Genomic DNA, 18,585 nt, shown 5'->3' with positions numbered 1-18,585 from the left:
ATAATAAAAACAAAATTCATTATTGGTCGTTTTAAGAGTACTTTATCTTTGCTAATCAGGAAGCTACAAAAGAAATTATTTCAAATTACGACTTCTATTAGTTACCTTTGTTATACTTTGAATGGTGGCCACTTACATAACATAGTGCATAATAGATAATTTTATTCAACAGGACTGTACACTAAAATTATTTTATATTTTAGTTCAGACGGTGACACCTTTGAAGCCGTTTACAACAGCAGAGTATGTGGATGTTGAAACACAAACAAACGAATCTCAAGTTTCCACCAACTCTACATCGATTGACAACACCAAAGAAGTTACTAAAGAAGTTATAAATCCAAGCAAAACTCGACGAGAAGTGAAAGTCAAGAAAGTTTCACCGATCAAAATTTTTGATGAAACACCCTTGGAAACGATGAGAAAAAACAGACTTACTGCTCTAATGGGCTCATTAACTGAGAATAAGCTACAAAATAAAATCCCGTTAAGTACACAACAAAGTGAAGATAAGTTCGTTTTGGACAAACCCCTTGTATCTATTCTTGTGGGAAATACAAAGAATCTCCGAAAAAGTGTTAAACATGTCACTTTCGATGTGCCTGAAGTTGTTGACTTATCTGATGCCGGAAATAATACGAATGCATCAAAAGACGTTTTTTTCAGAAAGACTGACATAGATATAACTAGAACATCAACAGCTATATGCTCACCTATTGTCTCTGCCAGTATCACTGAATCAGATTCTTCGCAAAAAATGTCAGGAAATTTTATCGACAACGTAACCCCTTTGCTCAACAGCAGTAATACGTTGGTCAATCATAATCAAAAAATTCCAAATTCCAAAGTGAATTTGTCTACTTCTTTGTCTTCTTCACAGGTCATTCTTAATAACACAGTAACGTGGCCGTTTACACAAAACCAGCATTTAGTTTTTATAAATGATACTGTGGAGAAAAATGTGAGTGAATGCAATGCTGCTAATGCTAGTGTTATAAATAAAGGTGTCGGCATACAATTGAAAAAGAAAATGGTTGATAATAGTTTTACAACCGAAATAAATGAGACCGCATTTCCTGCTGCAAATACAAGTCAAACAACAGAATTAAAGGAAACAGTTTGTACACAAACTCTAACAATGGCAGCTCCTGTAACATTTACTGCACCTACCACGTCCATCAATTCAAAATCAACCACATCCTGTGGTCAAGAAAATAGTAATATTTTTAGTGATACGAGCACTAACCAGTCATTTAGTATACCTTCAGTGGGACCATTTTCAATAAATAAATGTCAAACGGGCAGTACACAACAAGTTATTGGTACTTCCGCAGTTTCAATAAATACTTTTGAACAACCTGTTATATCACAGACAAGTTGTACGTTCCCTACGAACTCACACATGAAAACTTCCACGCAAACTTTCAATACATGCTCAGTCCCTACAAATGAACCAACATCATTTGTTGGTGTTTCAAGTAGTCAGTTGACCACACCAAATTTTGCTTCTTCATCCTTTGGATCCAATAATTCCAGCTTAAATTTATTTAGTACCACAGTTGTTACCAAAAGTCCTTTGACTTTTTCTGTTGCAACAACACCAAATCAATTATCGTTTAACGCCCATAAAAGTACTAGTTCAACAACTTCCGCAGTTAGTAGTTCAAGTAAGGAGTTTGAAAGTTCTAATTCTTCAACATCAAAAATGTTTCCTGAAAATAGTAACAAAACACCAACGAACAGTTTTTTTTTTAATGAATCCAACTGTTCTTTTTTAAAAAAATCCGCATGCAATAGTGAAAGTACTACTTCTTCTAGTTATGGGGTGGTCGGAAATATTAAAACTATGTTCGGATACACTTCACCGACATTACTTAATGATACAACTTCAAATTTTGGAAGAAGTAGTGGCAACAGAGCGGGTGTAGATGCATTTGAAAACGTAATAACCACAACTAGTGCGGTCTCAGTTACAAATAGTTTTACCACATCCACCGACTTACCAGCTTTTGGTGCTAGTAAAAATCCAAATTTCACACCTAATAATTTTGGAATCAATCAGAAATCCAATTTTAACAGTAACTTAGGTAATGATTTTAAAAATACTCCGCCGTCGTTTGGATCTTCCTTTAACAAAACTTTTGGAGGTAATACCAATGTATGTGGTTTTGCTACAAATGCCAGTGGAGCGTTAACAAATTTTGATTCTAACAGAGATTTCGGCCAAACAAACAATGTTGGTTCAAGCTCGTCTTTTTCTGGTATGACTTCGTCATTTGAAAAGCCCGTTGGAGCTAACACTGGCGAAACAACTGCGTTTGATAGTACGAACCATACACTTGCTTCTACTAACCTTACTCAAAATTCCCAAAGTAATATATTTACTTTTGGCACAAACAACACCAATAAAACTGCAATTTTTTCATTTGCCACGAACCAGGCTGTTAAGTCACCGTTTACTTTTCAAGAAGAAACCAACGTAAATGTATTTGGAAATAAGAATTTAAGTGATAATGCATCATCCGTGTTTAATTCTTCCACAAATTCACAATTTAATGTTCAACCATCAGGGGGAAATATGTTCAATATAGGAGTTGGAAATTCGACTCCTAGTCGAATGAGGGCACAACATAAGACAAAACGGAGAAATTAATATTTGTCTTTATTATTTAATTATTTTTTAAACCTTTTGTTAAACTTTTAAAATTAAATTATTTTTACTGTTCTTATTCAAAATTAATAAATGTATGGATAGATCCGTGTTTTTTTTTACTTCCTGAGCCTAGGCGAAGAAAATATAGTAATGGAGTCCATCGGGCGTCTCTTTCATATTTTCTCGATGTTTAATGACCCCAAGAGTGCGAAAATAGTAATTTACACAACTAGTTCGGGATAGCCTGCTTCCCGCATGAACGCTTGTTTGCGGCACGACCGAAGGGAGTGCCGCATTTGCGTGAATGCGGGAAGCAGGCTCACGAACGTGTTGTGTACAATATTTTTTGCAACGAATAAACCTTTAAACTCATGATACAAGTAAATATGGTATGGACATCCCATGAACCAAAACTCGTCTTCTTCTGCGCAACGTTATCTGACGTCATGTGGAATGAATGACCTTCCACTTCTGTGTTGACATCTGATGTCAAATATCAATTTTAAGGGTTATGAGGCAGTTATGAGTTTTTGTGGTTATGAGGGTTATTGTTTATTGTTACCAAACTGATGCGTAAAAACAAATTGGTGGTTTGCTAGCGACCTAGCGTTGTTAAAAAAATAGCGGGGATGATAGCAAATAATAAGAAAATATCTGTGTCCTTGTTATGCTCCGTCTTTTCGACAGCAGGTATTTTTTGCTTCCAGTATGGCGATCCTGTTACTGTCATTTGGCCATCAATTGCCTTGGTGGTAACACGTCTTCCACGACTGTTTGCTGGTTACCGGTGACACTTTCTCGTTGAATAGGGCTGGAGTTACTTTGGGACTGGAATAGTGTTCTTTCCGGTCCGTTAACTCAATAATTCTAGTACAGTCTGTCGTAACCTCAAATCGTAAACACATCAACCTTTCGTTGACAGATAGCGAAAATTACTAGCCTCGCGCTATCTTTGTTTAACACATAGGTTAGGTTCCTCTCTGTCGAATTCCGAGCATAGGCAGTTTGCCGTACTTTCTAAAAGTAATCATAGTAGATTAACTAGTGACTTTAGTTGGGCTCGGTAAATATTTCAATTTCCCGCCTGAATACAGCCAGGTGACGTCAGCAAACCTGCGTATGTCCATACCATATTTGTATCATGTTTAAACTGAAGAAATTAACTGTGAGTTATTTATAAACAATGGCGCCGTCAACACATCACAATGTTGACACTACGCGAGTATTTTAAGGTTACCATGGCAACGGGAAGTTAAAATGCACGTGTGCGGGAAGTTCGAACTCCCGCACCCTGGTGAATGCACGAAAGCCATCAAAAAAGATCATGAGTGCAAAAAAGTGGTTCCCGTTTCTGTATGCGTGTCGTCTGTGACAATTTTTGTTAGATAGATAATCTCCGGAACCACAGCTGGACTGATTGGCGTAAAATTTTTTATGTACATTAAGAATACCATCTACATCGTGAAAAGCTAACCAAAATTTAGATAATCATCACCAAGAATTTGATGACGTCCCCTCAATTTTTTTTCAAGAAACGTCATTAAAGTTTTATACAGTTTGTCAGTTACAAACTCCCATACTTACGGTTTATGAATCCGCATTGAGTTGAGGCATCAAAATTTTCACAAAAAAATTGTTTAACAACTGGCGGTGTAGAACGTCTCGAGGCCGTGGCGTAGGGACTAGAAGCGCCGATAAAAAGATATTGGTCATTTGACATGTGAACAAAATTTCAAAAACCAGGAAAAATACAAAAATTTGGCAGTGGATTGTGATCGTGAATAAAATGGAACCCTACGTTGTGTGTTTTTCTTACGGGATGCATTCAGATGCAGAGTAGTGAACGCCAAGGTTAGAAAAGTGCCCCTAAATAAAACACAAAATGTATGAACGACACAAAATCATTTATTCCTATATTCTGACAAAAAAAGCTGCGACTCGAGTTTTCAACATGTCGCAGTTGTTAAAAATGCCCGATCAAATCCAATATAAACCATTCTAAGTTTGACTGGACCATATTAGGTTTGATTGGGTTAATTGGGATACATTTGAACTTATTTTGGATTTGATTGGTGTAGGTAAGCGAAGAAAAATGTTGTTGCCTCGGTGAGAATCGAACCCCACGCCTCCCGCTTTCCGGGCAGGTGTCCTGACCACTAGACCACCAGGCCAATTATCTTTCTCCGCTTACCGACGTGTTATTGTGCCCACAATTGGGAAAACACAATTAACGGCTTTGATTGTATTTAATTGGATCTGATTGTAAACATTGGAAATAATTGCCTATTACCAATAAAAACATGTAAAGGGCAAAATGTGATGGAATTAATACAATTTAGATTTGGATTGTGCTAAAGTGTGCAAATGGATCATTTATATTTAACTCATTTTATTTTATCACTAAAATTGGCGTTCCTAATAGAAACAATTTTGTTGTTTTTAAGTTGGTAGCATTTCTTTTACATTCCCAAAATGCCTTTGAGAGAAATTCATTTGTTTCCGCCAATTATTGTAATAGTATTATTGACCCTTTTCCTGTAAGATCGTAAAACTTCCATAGTGACTTTCCGTGCGCACGCATGTTCAAAACCACGTATCCGGCACTCCGGCAGCAGAGCAAAGGCCTGTGACAACAAACCGCTTTGACAGAATGCAACCAGCTACACATGCGTAATCTATCGCTCATTGGTTAATTTTAACTTGGCGCTCCAAAAATCTGACTTCGCCTGCGCGATGTTGTCTCACTCTGTATCATTGGAATTTATATAATGTCTACTCACTTTGCTTACAGGAAAAGGGTCAATTGTTATTTTCACATACACTCATCGGCATGAAAAACGGACCAGCTCATATGCAGTGCTTCACGTTTTTACTAAGCTTATTTTTTATATTGTTTCTTGACCATATTAATTGAGTGTATTAATGAGCTTCAGAATGCGTTTTTAAAGGAATGAGGGAATATTATAATGTTTAGAGGATGTGTATTACCCTTTACCAAAAATTCAACACATTCTTGCATCATTCCACGATGACGTAAAATTTTCCAACAGCGACTTAAAGGACGATTATCGTTAATTTGAATTAGATGAGAAGTCAAAGGATGTAGTCACAATATCCACACATAAGGGATTATACATACAAGTGGAATTGGAATTAAATTTGCTAGTTTTTATTGTCAAAAACACATAGAACAAATTTTTTAAGGTGTAGATAACGTTTTTGTATTTTAAGATGATATATTAGTAGGTCATAGAACAAATGAAGACCACATGGAAATATTACGAAAAGTTTTTCAAATATGTAGTAGCAAAGGCAGTGTGATGACCGAATTTAAATCAAAGTTTTCGCGCTGAAATTAATTAACAACGGCGCGAAATCACACTTGAATAATTTGAATTTGAAAAAAAAATTCAATTACAAAAAAAATCGTTAAACATAGGCAACCTGGTGCACGGAAACGCTTGCTTGGTAGTCGGATAATTAATAGCGCTTAGGGGTTAGTTTTGCATGATTATTGAGTTAGATGGCGGCACGTAGCGCTAGGGGATTTTAGTTAAGTTTTAGATTTTAGGTAGTTTTTCTTAATCGTCAGCTAATGCAAACACAATTTAACAATCAGGATTATTTAAATAAACCACCTGCTAGAAGATTTCATGAAATTCACTTAGTCAGGAAAACACCTTGTTGTTTAATTAAGAATAAGTTTCTGGATGCATTTACGTAAGTGTTACATTATAACACTTCTTAATCCTTCACACAAGATTGCTAATAGTTCATTTACGGCAGTTAAAAAAGTTCATTATACTGTGCAGTGGCGGGGGTTATAATAATTTCTTCCCTTCGGTGGTTATCAACGTTATCATGATTAATTCATCGACGCAATTCCTCGCAACGATTTTAAAATTTAAATCACCGAGACGATTTTTCCTCGCAACGATTTTAAAATTTACATCACCGAGACGCTTTTTCCCTCGGAGCGGTGATTGGATATTTTTGTGTTTGTTTATTATGTGTTTTGTTGAGGTAACCAGTTCGCGGTATTTTAAACTTTCAAAGTAAATTGTTTTTTTTTTTAAGTATCCAATCACTTAGATCATGATATAATTTGACATAATGTAAACTCTTTGTTTGAATCATTGAAAAAGTGTGACAATTATTAATCTCATGTAAATTTTGTTAACTCTGCAAATTTTCACTTCATACAATATTTCTTTAATCTCACAATTTTAACCTCAGTAATTTTTCTTTGTTGTATAATTTTAATTGAACGTAAATTTTATGCTCTACAGTTTTAACCTCACATAATATTTCTATTTGTACAAGTTTATTTCATACCAGATCTTTTGTTTCATAAATCCTTGCTAAGTTTTGTTTTGTAAATACTTTGTTGATGAATGTTTCGATCATATAAATTATTTTATATCAAATTTTAATCTCACATAAGAATTATTTGTTGTTTAGAATTTCACAAGATTATATGGCGAATTTAAATGTTGTTTGTTGCTCTTTTGAAACTTTAACACTTGTTCAGTTGTTATTGTTATGGTAAGTTAATCTATATTGATAAATTCTGTATCAAGTAAAATTATGACGTATTTTGTTTTATTACGGATAGATATTCCTTAAGAGAGGCAACATGTGAAACCCCATATGGCTACACCTGCCCTACACGGACGTTATAATATATTTTGGACCAATAATTTGCGTGCTTGGGACGTACATCTGAAGAAAAGTGAATCAGCTGAGGTCAGAGCTGTTGTCTCTGAAAATTCTTTTAATCCCCAAGTCAGCCTAAAAACAGCTAATGTTGAGGTACAACTTCATGAAAGCTTACGACAAACTGATGGGAGCGAAGCACTGCTTTGGCTATTGGGCCCTGAACCAGAAAGATCTGAAGAAAATCTACTTCATAGTGTCGAAGAACTATTAGTGTCTGAGGACTATTTAAATGGCCCATCAAGATAACAGTTTGTGGGTCAGTTTTTCACCAAAAGTGAATCAGATTATTTTGCATTAGGAAGTGCAATTTTTTATTGTCGAATATTTTTTTTTGTTTTGAAATAAATTGTTCTTTAAATTGTGATTTTTTTTTAAATGGGTGTTTCAGACCCAAGTCGTACTAAAATGAAAGTGATTTTTACTTGTACAGTTTGGGACACGGAATTTCAAACGACCTGTCAATCAAAATGACAATAAGGTATAATAAGACTACAATGTTTTGAAATGTCAGAAAGTTGGTTGTCGTTTGAAATTTTGTGTCCCTAACCGTACATGAAAGGTTTAATCAGGAATGCTACGTTTTTCCTTTTCTAGCAAAAATGTGTGAAAAGAAAAAAGCTTGGGATTGATGATGATTCTTAAATCAAAATTTGGCAATTGATTGAGAACATTTGCAAATATGAGATCTCCTTTATGTATTATTTTAAATTTACAGCCGTATCTGTAGCATCTGAAAATCAAAGCCAATTATGTGGAGAGGGATGTCAATGGCAGTATGAACCACTGTACGACATACGTTCGAGGCAAATGTAGCGGTAAAAGTTGAATTTAAATATTTATTAAATACCACCGGTTTCGTTCATGTTTGGTATCAAGATCAACAGTAAAAATATCAGTCTTAATGGTACAGGTAGTGGGATATATAAGAAAATTACTTTAATGGTCCAATTTAAGCGTTCCTCGATTTCACCCATAAGGATTACACGGGAAACTGAAATACGGGTCTCGTGTTATGAACTGAGTTCAAATTTCGCGCGTCTTTCACTTTACTGGTCGATTTATCCGAGATATCTTATTTTTTTTCATATACCAGAATTGTTAGAGGAGTTGGAAATTTACACAAGACGTCAGATGCGCCTTCGGCAAGATGGAGCTCCATGCCATTTTCATCGCATTGTGCGCAACTATCAATTTGAAGATAGGTGAATTGGTAGAGGCGCAGAACATCCGTAGCTCCCTCGTAGCCCTGACATGACCCCGCTGGACTATTTTGTATAGGGAGTCGTAAAGGCAAAAGTTTATGAGACCTCTATCGAAAACTTAAATGACATGGAAAACCGAATAAGGCATGTATGTAACACCGTTACCTCTGATATTTTGAGACGTGTTCGGAGATCTTTCTTGAACCGCCTAGGAGTTTGTGGTCACATTTTGAGCATTTATTGCATTAATTTTGTTATTCTATTATCGTTTTTCCGTATTAAAATGTATGTTTTTCTAAGTTCAATTTTCTGACAATTTGAAAAATTAACACATTTGATGTTTCTCAAAATCGGATAACTCTGACATTAAAAAAATATTTAAATAAATAATTCGCTAAGTGGCCTGTGAAAATGTATTTTGGGTTGCATAAACACAACTATTACAGCGGACGCTATTCGTGAATCACCCTGTGTATTAAATCACTTTAGCCATTGTTTAAGTATATTATAGTTGGACAACCTAATACAAATTTTACTTCGCCTAAATAGTGAGCTTTAGGACAAGGAATCCAGGGGGCGTGGGACAAATTTTTCGTCAACGCACATTTTCACTACAGTGAGCCAACGTATTAGGTTTATTTTACTCTACATCAGATGGCGCCATCAAACATTAGCAAAGACAAACACCCTTCACTCTGCTCTTATACGAGGAGTTATCCATAAATCCATAATTAACATTGTTCCGTAGACAGTAATGTGTATAAACCAGAGATATGTAAAAGACTAGATACAGATATTTAATGTTCTCGTGGACATACGTTTAGGCCCAAGATGTCACTGTACGTTTATATCTCCCTCTTTTTCTCTAGCACGTACAATGGTAACCCGATATCTGAAGGTCTCGCTCTGTACGGCGCAACCAATCAGTTGGCGCAACGTTTGTCGTTGATGCTGTTCTTGTGTTTGTGCCGGTCCCTGTCAGACCAATCAGACTGTGGGTGGTTATGATTATTTATAATTGCCGCCATCAGAACGGGCCAATAACAAGACAACCACCTTTTAGAGAGTGATCGATGTAGCCTTCACTTGGCAATCCATAGTACTGGTGCTGATATAGAAAAGGATAGGCGACACAAAGTATTGCTACTCTTAGATCATAGATGTTGGCCCTAGATTGGGAAAGCTATAACCGCATCTGTCTTTTACATATCTCTGGTATAAACATATACGTACAAAATCTGAAAATATGCTTGACATAAAAAATATGAAGCAACGCGTTGTAACGTGATACGAAAGAATTGAATTTAAATGCATTTGACTCCTATTTTTATTTGACTATATCTGAAGACTGACAGAAACTTTCCAAGGGTTTTTAAACTGGTATAATTGTTTAGTTTTACAAGATTAAAGTAAAACAAGATTTTAAGTAAAATGTAGATTCGTGGTTTTACAAAAATATTAACACAAAATGAAAATATATGTTCAAAGTAAATAACAGAATGACATAAACTTTCGGCGTTAACATTACAAATAATTACAAGAGAGAAAAAAACGCATTAAGAACTTTAGAGGCATGTTTGTAATATCGAGTTGTTAAAGGCTGCTTTGAAGACTGTTTGTTTCTATGAAAAACAATTGCTGTTATCCGACATTTTGGTAGATTTTGTTCAAAAAATACGAGATAACTAATTGTTTCTTGAACTAGTTTCCGTAACTTCTAAAATTTAAAAAGGATACGCCGTTCTGCTGTAATAAAATCTAGAATAAGGTCAAAATCACACTAATATTACATCTGATTTTGTTAACCACATGAATATAATTTACATTAAAATAAGTTACGGACATTGTTTGAAATGTTTATTATAGTTCGAAACCAAGATAAAATAAATAAATAAATAAATAAAATGTGCAGTTTATAAACTTCAGAATTTTAGTAAAAATATAATCATGTTTGAAGCTTTATTTTGTCTGTTCGATTTTATTGGGTGTGTTGGGCCCCTCTCGGGATATAACATCGACATCAGTGCACCGACCCAACGTTCTTCAACCGATGGGATGAATTATTACTTCCGTTATGCTGGCCCTACACACAGCAATTTGGTTTTCAGATTTTCGGCTAGATCTGCACAGTGACATAGAGTATTTTGTTCACGCGAGCATCAAAAATATTACCCCGAAAGCACTTCTTCAAGTGTTATTTTTTTTAAGATGTCATATTTGTCAGCGTTTCCAAAATTTTCTTCTTTGCACAGGTCAACTAATTTTTCGTAAACCGCATTTTAAAATTTTTGTTATTGTATTTTTTACTTTTTAATTTTCTAAGGCATGAAAAAATCCCATATAGGTTTCTATGAATTTATTAACGAAATCAACTGATAACTTGCGCGCCATTTTGTGTTAATTAACATCAATAGTGATTATGATAATTTTATAATTATCATTTTAATGAAATTGTGTTCTTCACTTCGCGAACGACAGCAAACAATTTAAAATTACCGCTAGTCAAGCACATGAAAATCCATCTCTCCCAAATATGTCTTTCTTGGCACGATTTGTAATCCGAAGTCTCCCTCCACATGCAATTTTTCGTCACCTGAGAACTTGTTTGATCTACAGACCAAAGCATACTCAGGCCAATATCGGCTTTAAGCGATTTATCTATAAGCCGACATTCGTTAGAGTTGATCTGATACACATCCATTACGAACTAACCCATTTCGACCATTGGACTTTACAACGAATAAGTGAACAAAGTTCTTGAACATCTTAACGATTTAATACATAATGTTCCCGAATGACAAAATTTACATTTCAAATTGTATTATCAAATTACACTCTCCAAAATTTGTCAAATTTTACAATAGTAAAATTGTAGTTTCGCCCCATTTACGATTTATGCATCCGTGTCGAGTGTTCAGCTTAGACGTCAAGATTTTTGGAAAAAAAAATCAACATTTTCCAATTTATAATGTTATTTAAATTTTAAAAAGTAGAATAGTCCTGATCTTGTGATTTATACCTAAATACGCTATTGGGATTTTTCGTCTTGTCGATTTCTTGATTTTTCAACTTTAAATGTCTCAATTTTTCAATATTTCAATTTTGGGCTTTTCCGATTCCTCCATTCTTTAAATTTTCTATTTCTTGATTTTTTTATTTTTCGATTTCTCAATCTTTCGATGTTTCAATGATACGATTTCTCAATTTTTGTCCTCTTCAATTTTACGGTTTTTAAATATTTCGATTTTTCAATTTTTCAAATTTTCACGTTTCTAAATTTTCAGTTTGCCGATTTCTAAAGTATTTTTTTTTATTTGTCCATTTCTGGACTTCCTAAAGTTTACATTTTTCACATCTTCAATTCTTCAATTTTTCGATTTTTTAAGATTACGATTTTTCAATTTTGCTTTTTTAGATTTTCGATTTCTCAGTTTTCCAATTTTTTAATTTCTCAATTTTTTGAATATTTCTTTCAGTTATGAGATTTTTCAATATTTCACTTTTTCGACTTTTCGATTTTTGAATTGACGGATTTTTTTGATTTCTCGATTTTTTACTTTTTGGATTTTCAATTTATTGTAAACTTTAGATTTTTCAATTCTGCGACTGTTTAATGCTTCGATTTCTCAATTTTTAAACTTTTCGATGTTTTAATATTTCATTTTTTTAAATTCTAGGTTTTTCGATATCTCGAGTTTTCAGTTCTTCTATATTTCAATTTTTCAATTTTTCGATTTTTTTAATTTTAATTTTCGATTTTCCAGTTTTTCTTTTCTAAAATTTTTCGATTATTCAATTTTTTATTTTCTCAATTTATCGAATTCAGATGTTTCGTTGTTTTGATTGTTCAATTTCTCAATTTTTCAATTTTTAATTTCCTTTTCGGCTTCCGACTCCTCAATTTCTCGATCCTCCGATTTTTCGATTTCTCGAAGTCTCAGTTTTTGAATTTTTCGATGTTTCGATTTTTGGGTTTTTCGGTTTTTCGATTTTTTTCTTTTGAGCTTTTCAATTTCTGGATTTTCCAATTTTTCAATGTCCCGATTTTTCAATTTTTCAATTTTTCAAATTTTTGCGTTAAATTTTCAGTTTTCTGATTTCTCAATTAATCTATTTTTGATTTTCCCACTTCTCAAAGTTTCGATTTTTCAGTTCTTCAATTCTTCGATTTTTCGACTTCGCTTTATTGGTTTGTCGATTTCTCAATTTTTTGATATTTCTTTCGGTTTTGATATTTTTCAATACTTCGATTCTTTCATTTTTCGACTTCAAGATTTTTCTATTTTTTATTTTTGGATTTTCAGTTTTTTGTTTTTTATTTCAATTTCTCAATTTTTCAACTTTTCCGTATTTTAATTTTTAAAATTCTAGATTTTTCGGTTTCTCGAGTTTCCAGTTCTATATTTTAATTTTTTAAATTTCCGAATTTTTAAATTTTTTGAGACCTCAATTTATTGACATTCGGATGTTTCGATGTTTTGATTATTCAATCTCTCGCTTTATCAATTTTTCCATATTTAAGTTTTCGATTTTTCGATTTTGGCCTATTTCGGTTTCTCAATTTTTTGATTTTTCGACTTCTCGATTTTTCGACTCCTCGATTTTTTTGTCTTTTGATTTTTCGATTTCTCGATGTCTCAATTTTTGAATTTTACAATGTTTCGATTTTTCGATTCGATTTTTTGCTTTTCGGTTTCTCGATTTTTCGATGTTTCGATTTTTGGTTTATCCGATTTTTCAATTGTCCAATTCGACTTCCGATTCGTTGATTTTTCAGTTCTTCAGTTCTTCAATTTTTCTATTATTTAGGTTTTTGTTTTTCACTTTTTCGATTTTTTAAGTTTGCGATTTTTAGACTCTGCTTATTTGACTTTTCTGTTCCTCAGTTTGTTAATTTCCTAATTTTTTGATATTTCGTTCAATTTTGTGATTTTTCAGTTTTTCGATTTCTCAATTTAAACTTTTCAATTTTTAAATTATTAATTTTTTTCGATTTTTTGAGTTTTCAGTCCTTCTATATTTCAATTTTTCAATTTTCGGAATTTTTAAATTTTCGATTTTCCAATTTTTATTTTTTTGATTCTTTTATGTTTCGATTTCTCGATTTTACAATTTTTCCATATTTGAATTTTTTAGTGTTTTAAATTTTCGATTTCGAGGATTTACTGTGACACAGTAGTCATCAGTCATTACTCATAAAGAACGATTATTGCTGTGCGTTAAAATGCCTACATACTGATAAGCACGTACATACAAGACACATTTAAGGCTGTTTTAAGTCTGCTAGATATAATTTTTGCAATTTTAAATTTATTTCTTGATGTCTAAATTGTATATATTTAAATGGTGATGAATATTTTGTGATAAAATCTTAGGATAAAATGCATTTTAGTTTCAAAGATAATATGTATTTAATGATTTGACTACTGCTAATGAAAAAAATACGTAAGAAGATGTTCATATTGAATTAATTTGGTGTTCATAGTTTGATGATAACTCATAGTTATTCTGGAGGCAATTTAGATGACTTGTTACTTATTAATTAAAGTAGTGGTCGTTTAATTTCGTACCTTTAAAGTGGACGAAGGGACGCATATTTGTTAGCCATGCAGTTCATGGATAATAGGTATACCGCGATAATATTAAATTTTTGTTACCTTAACCTTGAAACAGGTATGCACTACATATACATATATTACATATATGTAAAGTCTTCAACACGTACGTTTGCTTATTTTGTGACTGCTCCCCGTACAACGTAGTGATTAATACGTCCGTTTACTACCTTATCGACATCACGTGCTTACGGATTATTTTTACCCCCTTTCGTAAGGTACCGCCACTTCATAGTGAAGCGAGTGAGATGTAAAATGTATATTCATTCTTTTCTACATGGGAAAGTGATTGTCCGTATAGGTTGTCCAACTATAATATACTTAAACAATGCTTTAGCCTAGGAGATCACAATTTGTTGGTAATACTCGACTGTGACTCTAAATGAATCGACGCCTATTTAGTTAAAAATTTGTCATCGGAGACTACAATATAGAAATTAAGAAAATGTTTCGCGCGATTTGGTTTACCTGTTACAGTCATATCTGATAACGGCACGTCGTTCGTCTCCGACGAAATCGAATATTTTTTTCATAATAACGGTATAAAACATGTTGAAACACCACCTTACAACCCGCAAAGCAATGGTCCAGCTGAATGTGATGTTCAGATAGTCAAGAATAAACTGAAGTCAGCATTAAGCGATCCTAATAATCGTAATGTTTATTCAAACCTTATTCATTATGTAGATTTTTGATAATTCATAACAATATCCCTAATAGTACCTACTTCAAGTGAAATACCAGCTTAATTAATGTTTGGCAGAAAATTGCGACTACGTTTAGATTTGCTAAAATCACGCTCTGCAACAGTAGAAACGACTTCCTGTAAGAAAAGATTTAGAAATTTTGAGATAGGTGACTCAGTCATGATCCATGATCATAGAAATCTTGTAGGGAACATATTTTGATCAGTGGTCGTCACGTTTCCGACAGCGAGGGAAGTATTGTCTAAACTCTTTAGACCAATTTTTTTTAATGCATCTTTCAGACCCAGTTCGTACTAAAACTCGTGTTATGAACTGAGTTCAAATTTCCCGCGCCGTTCACTTTACTGGTCAAATATTTAACCGTTTCCATACATTCTAGGGAGCCTGTATAATTCTGATTTTTTTTTTTAATCTGGATATTTAGGATAAAAACTCGACACGGATTCGTAAACTTCACGTACGGGACTATCTTATTTTATTTAATTTAAAACCCATTTAATATGTGTAATTAAGGTGACGATGGGGATGATTAGTTAGTTTGGTTAGCGTTTTATCATCTACATGATATTCATAAGACATATATAAAATTTGACAACAGTTGGCAACAATTGATCCAGTAGTTTGGAGATTATCTGTTTACCAAAAATTGATACAGACGGGGGACAGACAGACGGAAACCAGATGGACTCGATTACAATACTTCCTTACCTTACGCTCAGGAAGTAAAAAATCAAAATTGTGTTACGTTTTGCAATTTAACTTTGAAACTGCAGAACCGAATGCTCTGAAATCTTGTAAACGTTTGACGAATATCATAAACATAGTAAATCGTTAATCAAAATCTTTCCGTTTATCCCATTCAAAAAAAAAATGATGATATCATCACAAAATTTTATAAAATAAATCTAAAATATGTACAATATTAAAGGTCTAGAGCTACTTATGATTTATTAATGCATCTATATTTTTTTAAATTGCCTATGTAATGTGACTCGAAAAAATTGATGAATAAGACGACATGTTTTATTGCTCTAGTGCCCATTCCATTTTCCTGAAAATTTGGGGATACGGAGGATTAATAGTATTGCACTGCACCTATTCAAATTGATACATATGTTCTTGCTAAAATGTTGATCAACAATTTTTGTATGGAAAAACCCACTAGAAACAAATGCATACGATGCTTCTTTACCTGTACTTTAACAATCCACGCATATATTAATTTTATCTCATATGGGTGAGGAGCCGGGTGGGTTAGTTAGCTGCGTGCTTGCCCGCAGCGCCTCTGGGTGTTGTGTATGTCCTGTTTCCCTGTAATTGGGCCTGTAGCCTGCCGGGGAATCATAATAGAATAAAAAACAGTAATAAATCATCGAAAAAATTCTCAAAGTTAAATTTGATAATTTTTTTAAGCTTTATTTGTTCTACTGTCCTTTAAGGGCGAGGGAAATTCTGTCGAAATAACCTTCGACCATTTTTTTTATAATTGCCAGTTGCTTTAATAAAATATCATAACATTTATCCATCCCTGTTTGGAATTCTTGTACCTACCTACGATAATTTTAACATTCTAAAATTGATAAAGCACAAGGCGCACAACATACTCGTTGCAAGCGTTATCTGTGCCATGTTATTTCAAATTACCAAAGTTGTTTAGCATTTCTTGAAAACTATGCATGTATAGGTTGTACAACAATATTTATGATCAATCGTTGCACAAATGGTTTCACTAGGTGTCCAAATTTTACAAAATTTGCCATTCACCTTTTCAGTAACATTTAATATTCAGGCAAAAATACACCAAATGTCGGTTTGACAGTTTGTTTACAGTTTCTCTCTCACCAACCACGCAGACAAAATCCATACATGCCCATTTTGACTTTATAAACAGTTGCAGATCCTTTCAACAAACACCATACATAAGTAATTTTAAAAGATTTTATTATGATTTACAAGTATGTAATTATTAATAATTACTATTTAATATAATTTACAACATGAGAATAATGTTTTCCTGTATAAATAAACTGGGGTAAATATTAAAATTAAAAGTGCAGTCTTTTTTGGTCCACAGTTCATAATTATATAAATTTACTTTATTCTAGGATAGTAATATAAAACTGATGATCCAGGCAATTGCCAGTTGGATGCGTGAAGTTCAATTAACTGCAGTAAAGTACGACGAACCGCAGGAGAACCAGCGCTTGCTAAAAAACCATCCCTTACATTATCTAATAATTGTTCTAGTTGCTGCGGAAGTTCCACTTCTAAGTCCCTTCCGATTGAAGTTAGAACGAAGAATAAACACTCGGTTTCCGACAAACATTTAATGGGTAAACAAACGCAGGCTTGACAGCATTTGGCTAAAATGGAAAGTAAAACTAAATCAGGTTGAAGAGATTCATACTGTTCTTTAATTTGATGTCGTTTTAACTGACCACACATTTCTGTTAAAAACCACATAAAAGCTGTAAATCTAGTACCGTCACCAGCTTTAATACCACGTAAAATTTTATCCCTTTCTTGATACCACTGTTGACACATGTTTAGTAACGATTCTAAGAAAGTTTGATTCGTTGCTTTTTCTATTATCGAGATAGATAATTTAGCTCCTGTTTCACAGTATCGTATACCTTCAACTACACGTTCCATTATTATTTTTACCAAATCCATCACAGTACGTGAAGATAACTGATCTGGATCTTCAACAGCCATTTTTAAATTTCCTTGATATTCAGAAGAAAATATCTCAAAATTGATTTCTTCCTTAGCCAAACTTCTTAATTTTGCTGCAAGATTTTGGGAATCCGTTGCACCTAAACTTTTGGAACGCTTTAGATTTTGGCTGGTATTGTTGTGCTGATAATTATTATTCCAGTTATTTTGTTGAAATGAATGATTTTGTCCTGTAAAAATGGGATGCGACATCATTTCATTTCCAAATTGATAACTAACTCTTGGGACGTGATGGAATATATGAGACGTCGATGTTGAATGCAGCAAGGGTAAAGGCAGAGGTGTAGAAATAAGTGGAATTATTGTAGGACTGACATGCTTTAATATGTTTCCACTTGATTTTGAGTGTTGTAAAGGCACTGATTCGAAATTTGCTGTTATATTTCCGCTAGATTTAGAAGGTTGCAATTCATGACTCATTGTAAATTCTTTGGCGTGCACATTTAACTTTCCCGTGTTGGCAACGTCACTTCTTACATTTGGTGGTCTGTAGATTTCCATTGTGGGCTTGCCTTTAATCGTGGCCATGGTTTGACTTCTTCTTTTTTGTGGATCTTTATTTGGTCTAATAAAACTTCTTTCACGTGTTACTACCACAGCAGAAGAAAAATCGGTTTTCTGACTACGTTTTAACGGAGTACCTTGAGACATAGTGTCTTCACTGTTGTCATAAACACACGCACTAATACTAATACTGTAAATAACTTTTTACAATGTTTGTGTAATACCAACCACGCAGTCACCAGTTTTGGCAAGCCAAGGTTGTGATAGACGTTTTTTATTTCGTAGGCCCCTACACGACACTTTCATATTTTACGCAATGATAACTAAACAGTAATTTGATCCGCGTACCTCGCTCAAATTATTAATGTGTAGTCGTGAAAAATAACTTCACTTTGGCTCTGCCTACATTCATGTGAGAACAACGAATAGAAAGCTAGGCTGACTCTGTA

The 18,585-nt window shown here is 33.5% G+C and overlaps 2 protein-coding genes across 3 annotated transcripts in view; one reads left to right on the top strand and one right to left on the bottom strand.

Annotated features, from left to right (window-relative positions):
* Positions 1 to 2,758, top strand: part of LOC135130172 (uncharacterized) — a 32,043-nt gene extending 29,285 nt beyond the window's left edge. For both annotated transcript variants that reach the window (XM_064057522.1, XM_064057521.1), the window contains exon 6: positions 204 to 2,758. In XM_064057522.1, coding sequence (XP_063913592.1) covers positions 204 to 2,653 — 2,450 coding nt within the window. In that variant the 3' untranslated portion in view covers positions 2,654 to 2,758. The remainder of the gene's footprint in view (positions 1 to 203) is intronic.
* A 14,140-nt stretch (positions 2,759 to 16,898) lies between these two features.
* LOC135130089 (uncharacterized) lies at positions 16,899 to 18,585 on the bottom strand. The gene has a single exon (XM_064057408.1). The coding sequence runs from the start codon at positions 18,281 to 18,283 to the stop codon at positions 16,988 to 16,990; it is 1,296 nt and encodes a 431-aa protein (XP_063913478.1). The 5' UTR covers positions 18,284 to 18,585; the 3' UTR covers positions 16,899 to 16,987.

This window comes from Zophobas morio, unplaced genomic scaffold (genome assembly GCF_036711695.1).
Source record: "Zophobas morio isolate AGI-343-1 ecotype UQ-CSIRO unplaced genomic scaffold, CSIRO_AGI_Zmor_V1 ptg000017l, whole genome shotgun sequence".
NCBI classification, from domain to species: Eukaryota; Metazoa; Arthropoda; class Insecta; order Coleoptera; family Tenebrionidae; genus Zophobas; species Zophobas morio.
This window is presented reverse-complemented; position numbering and strand designations above follow the sequence as displayed.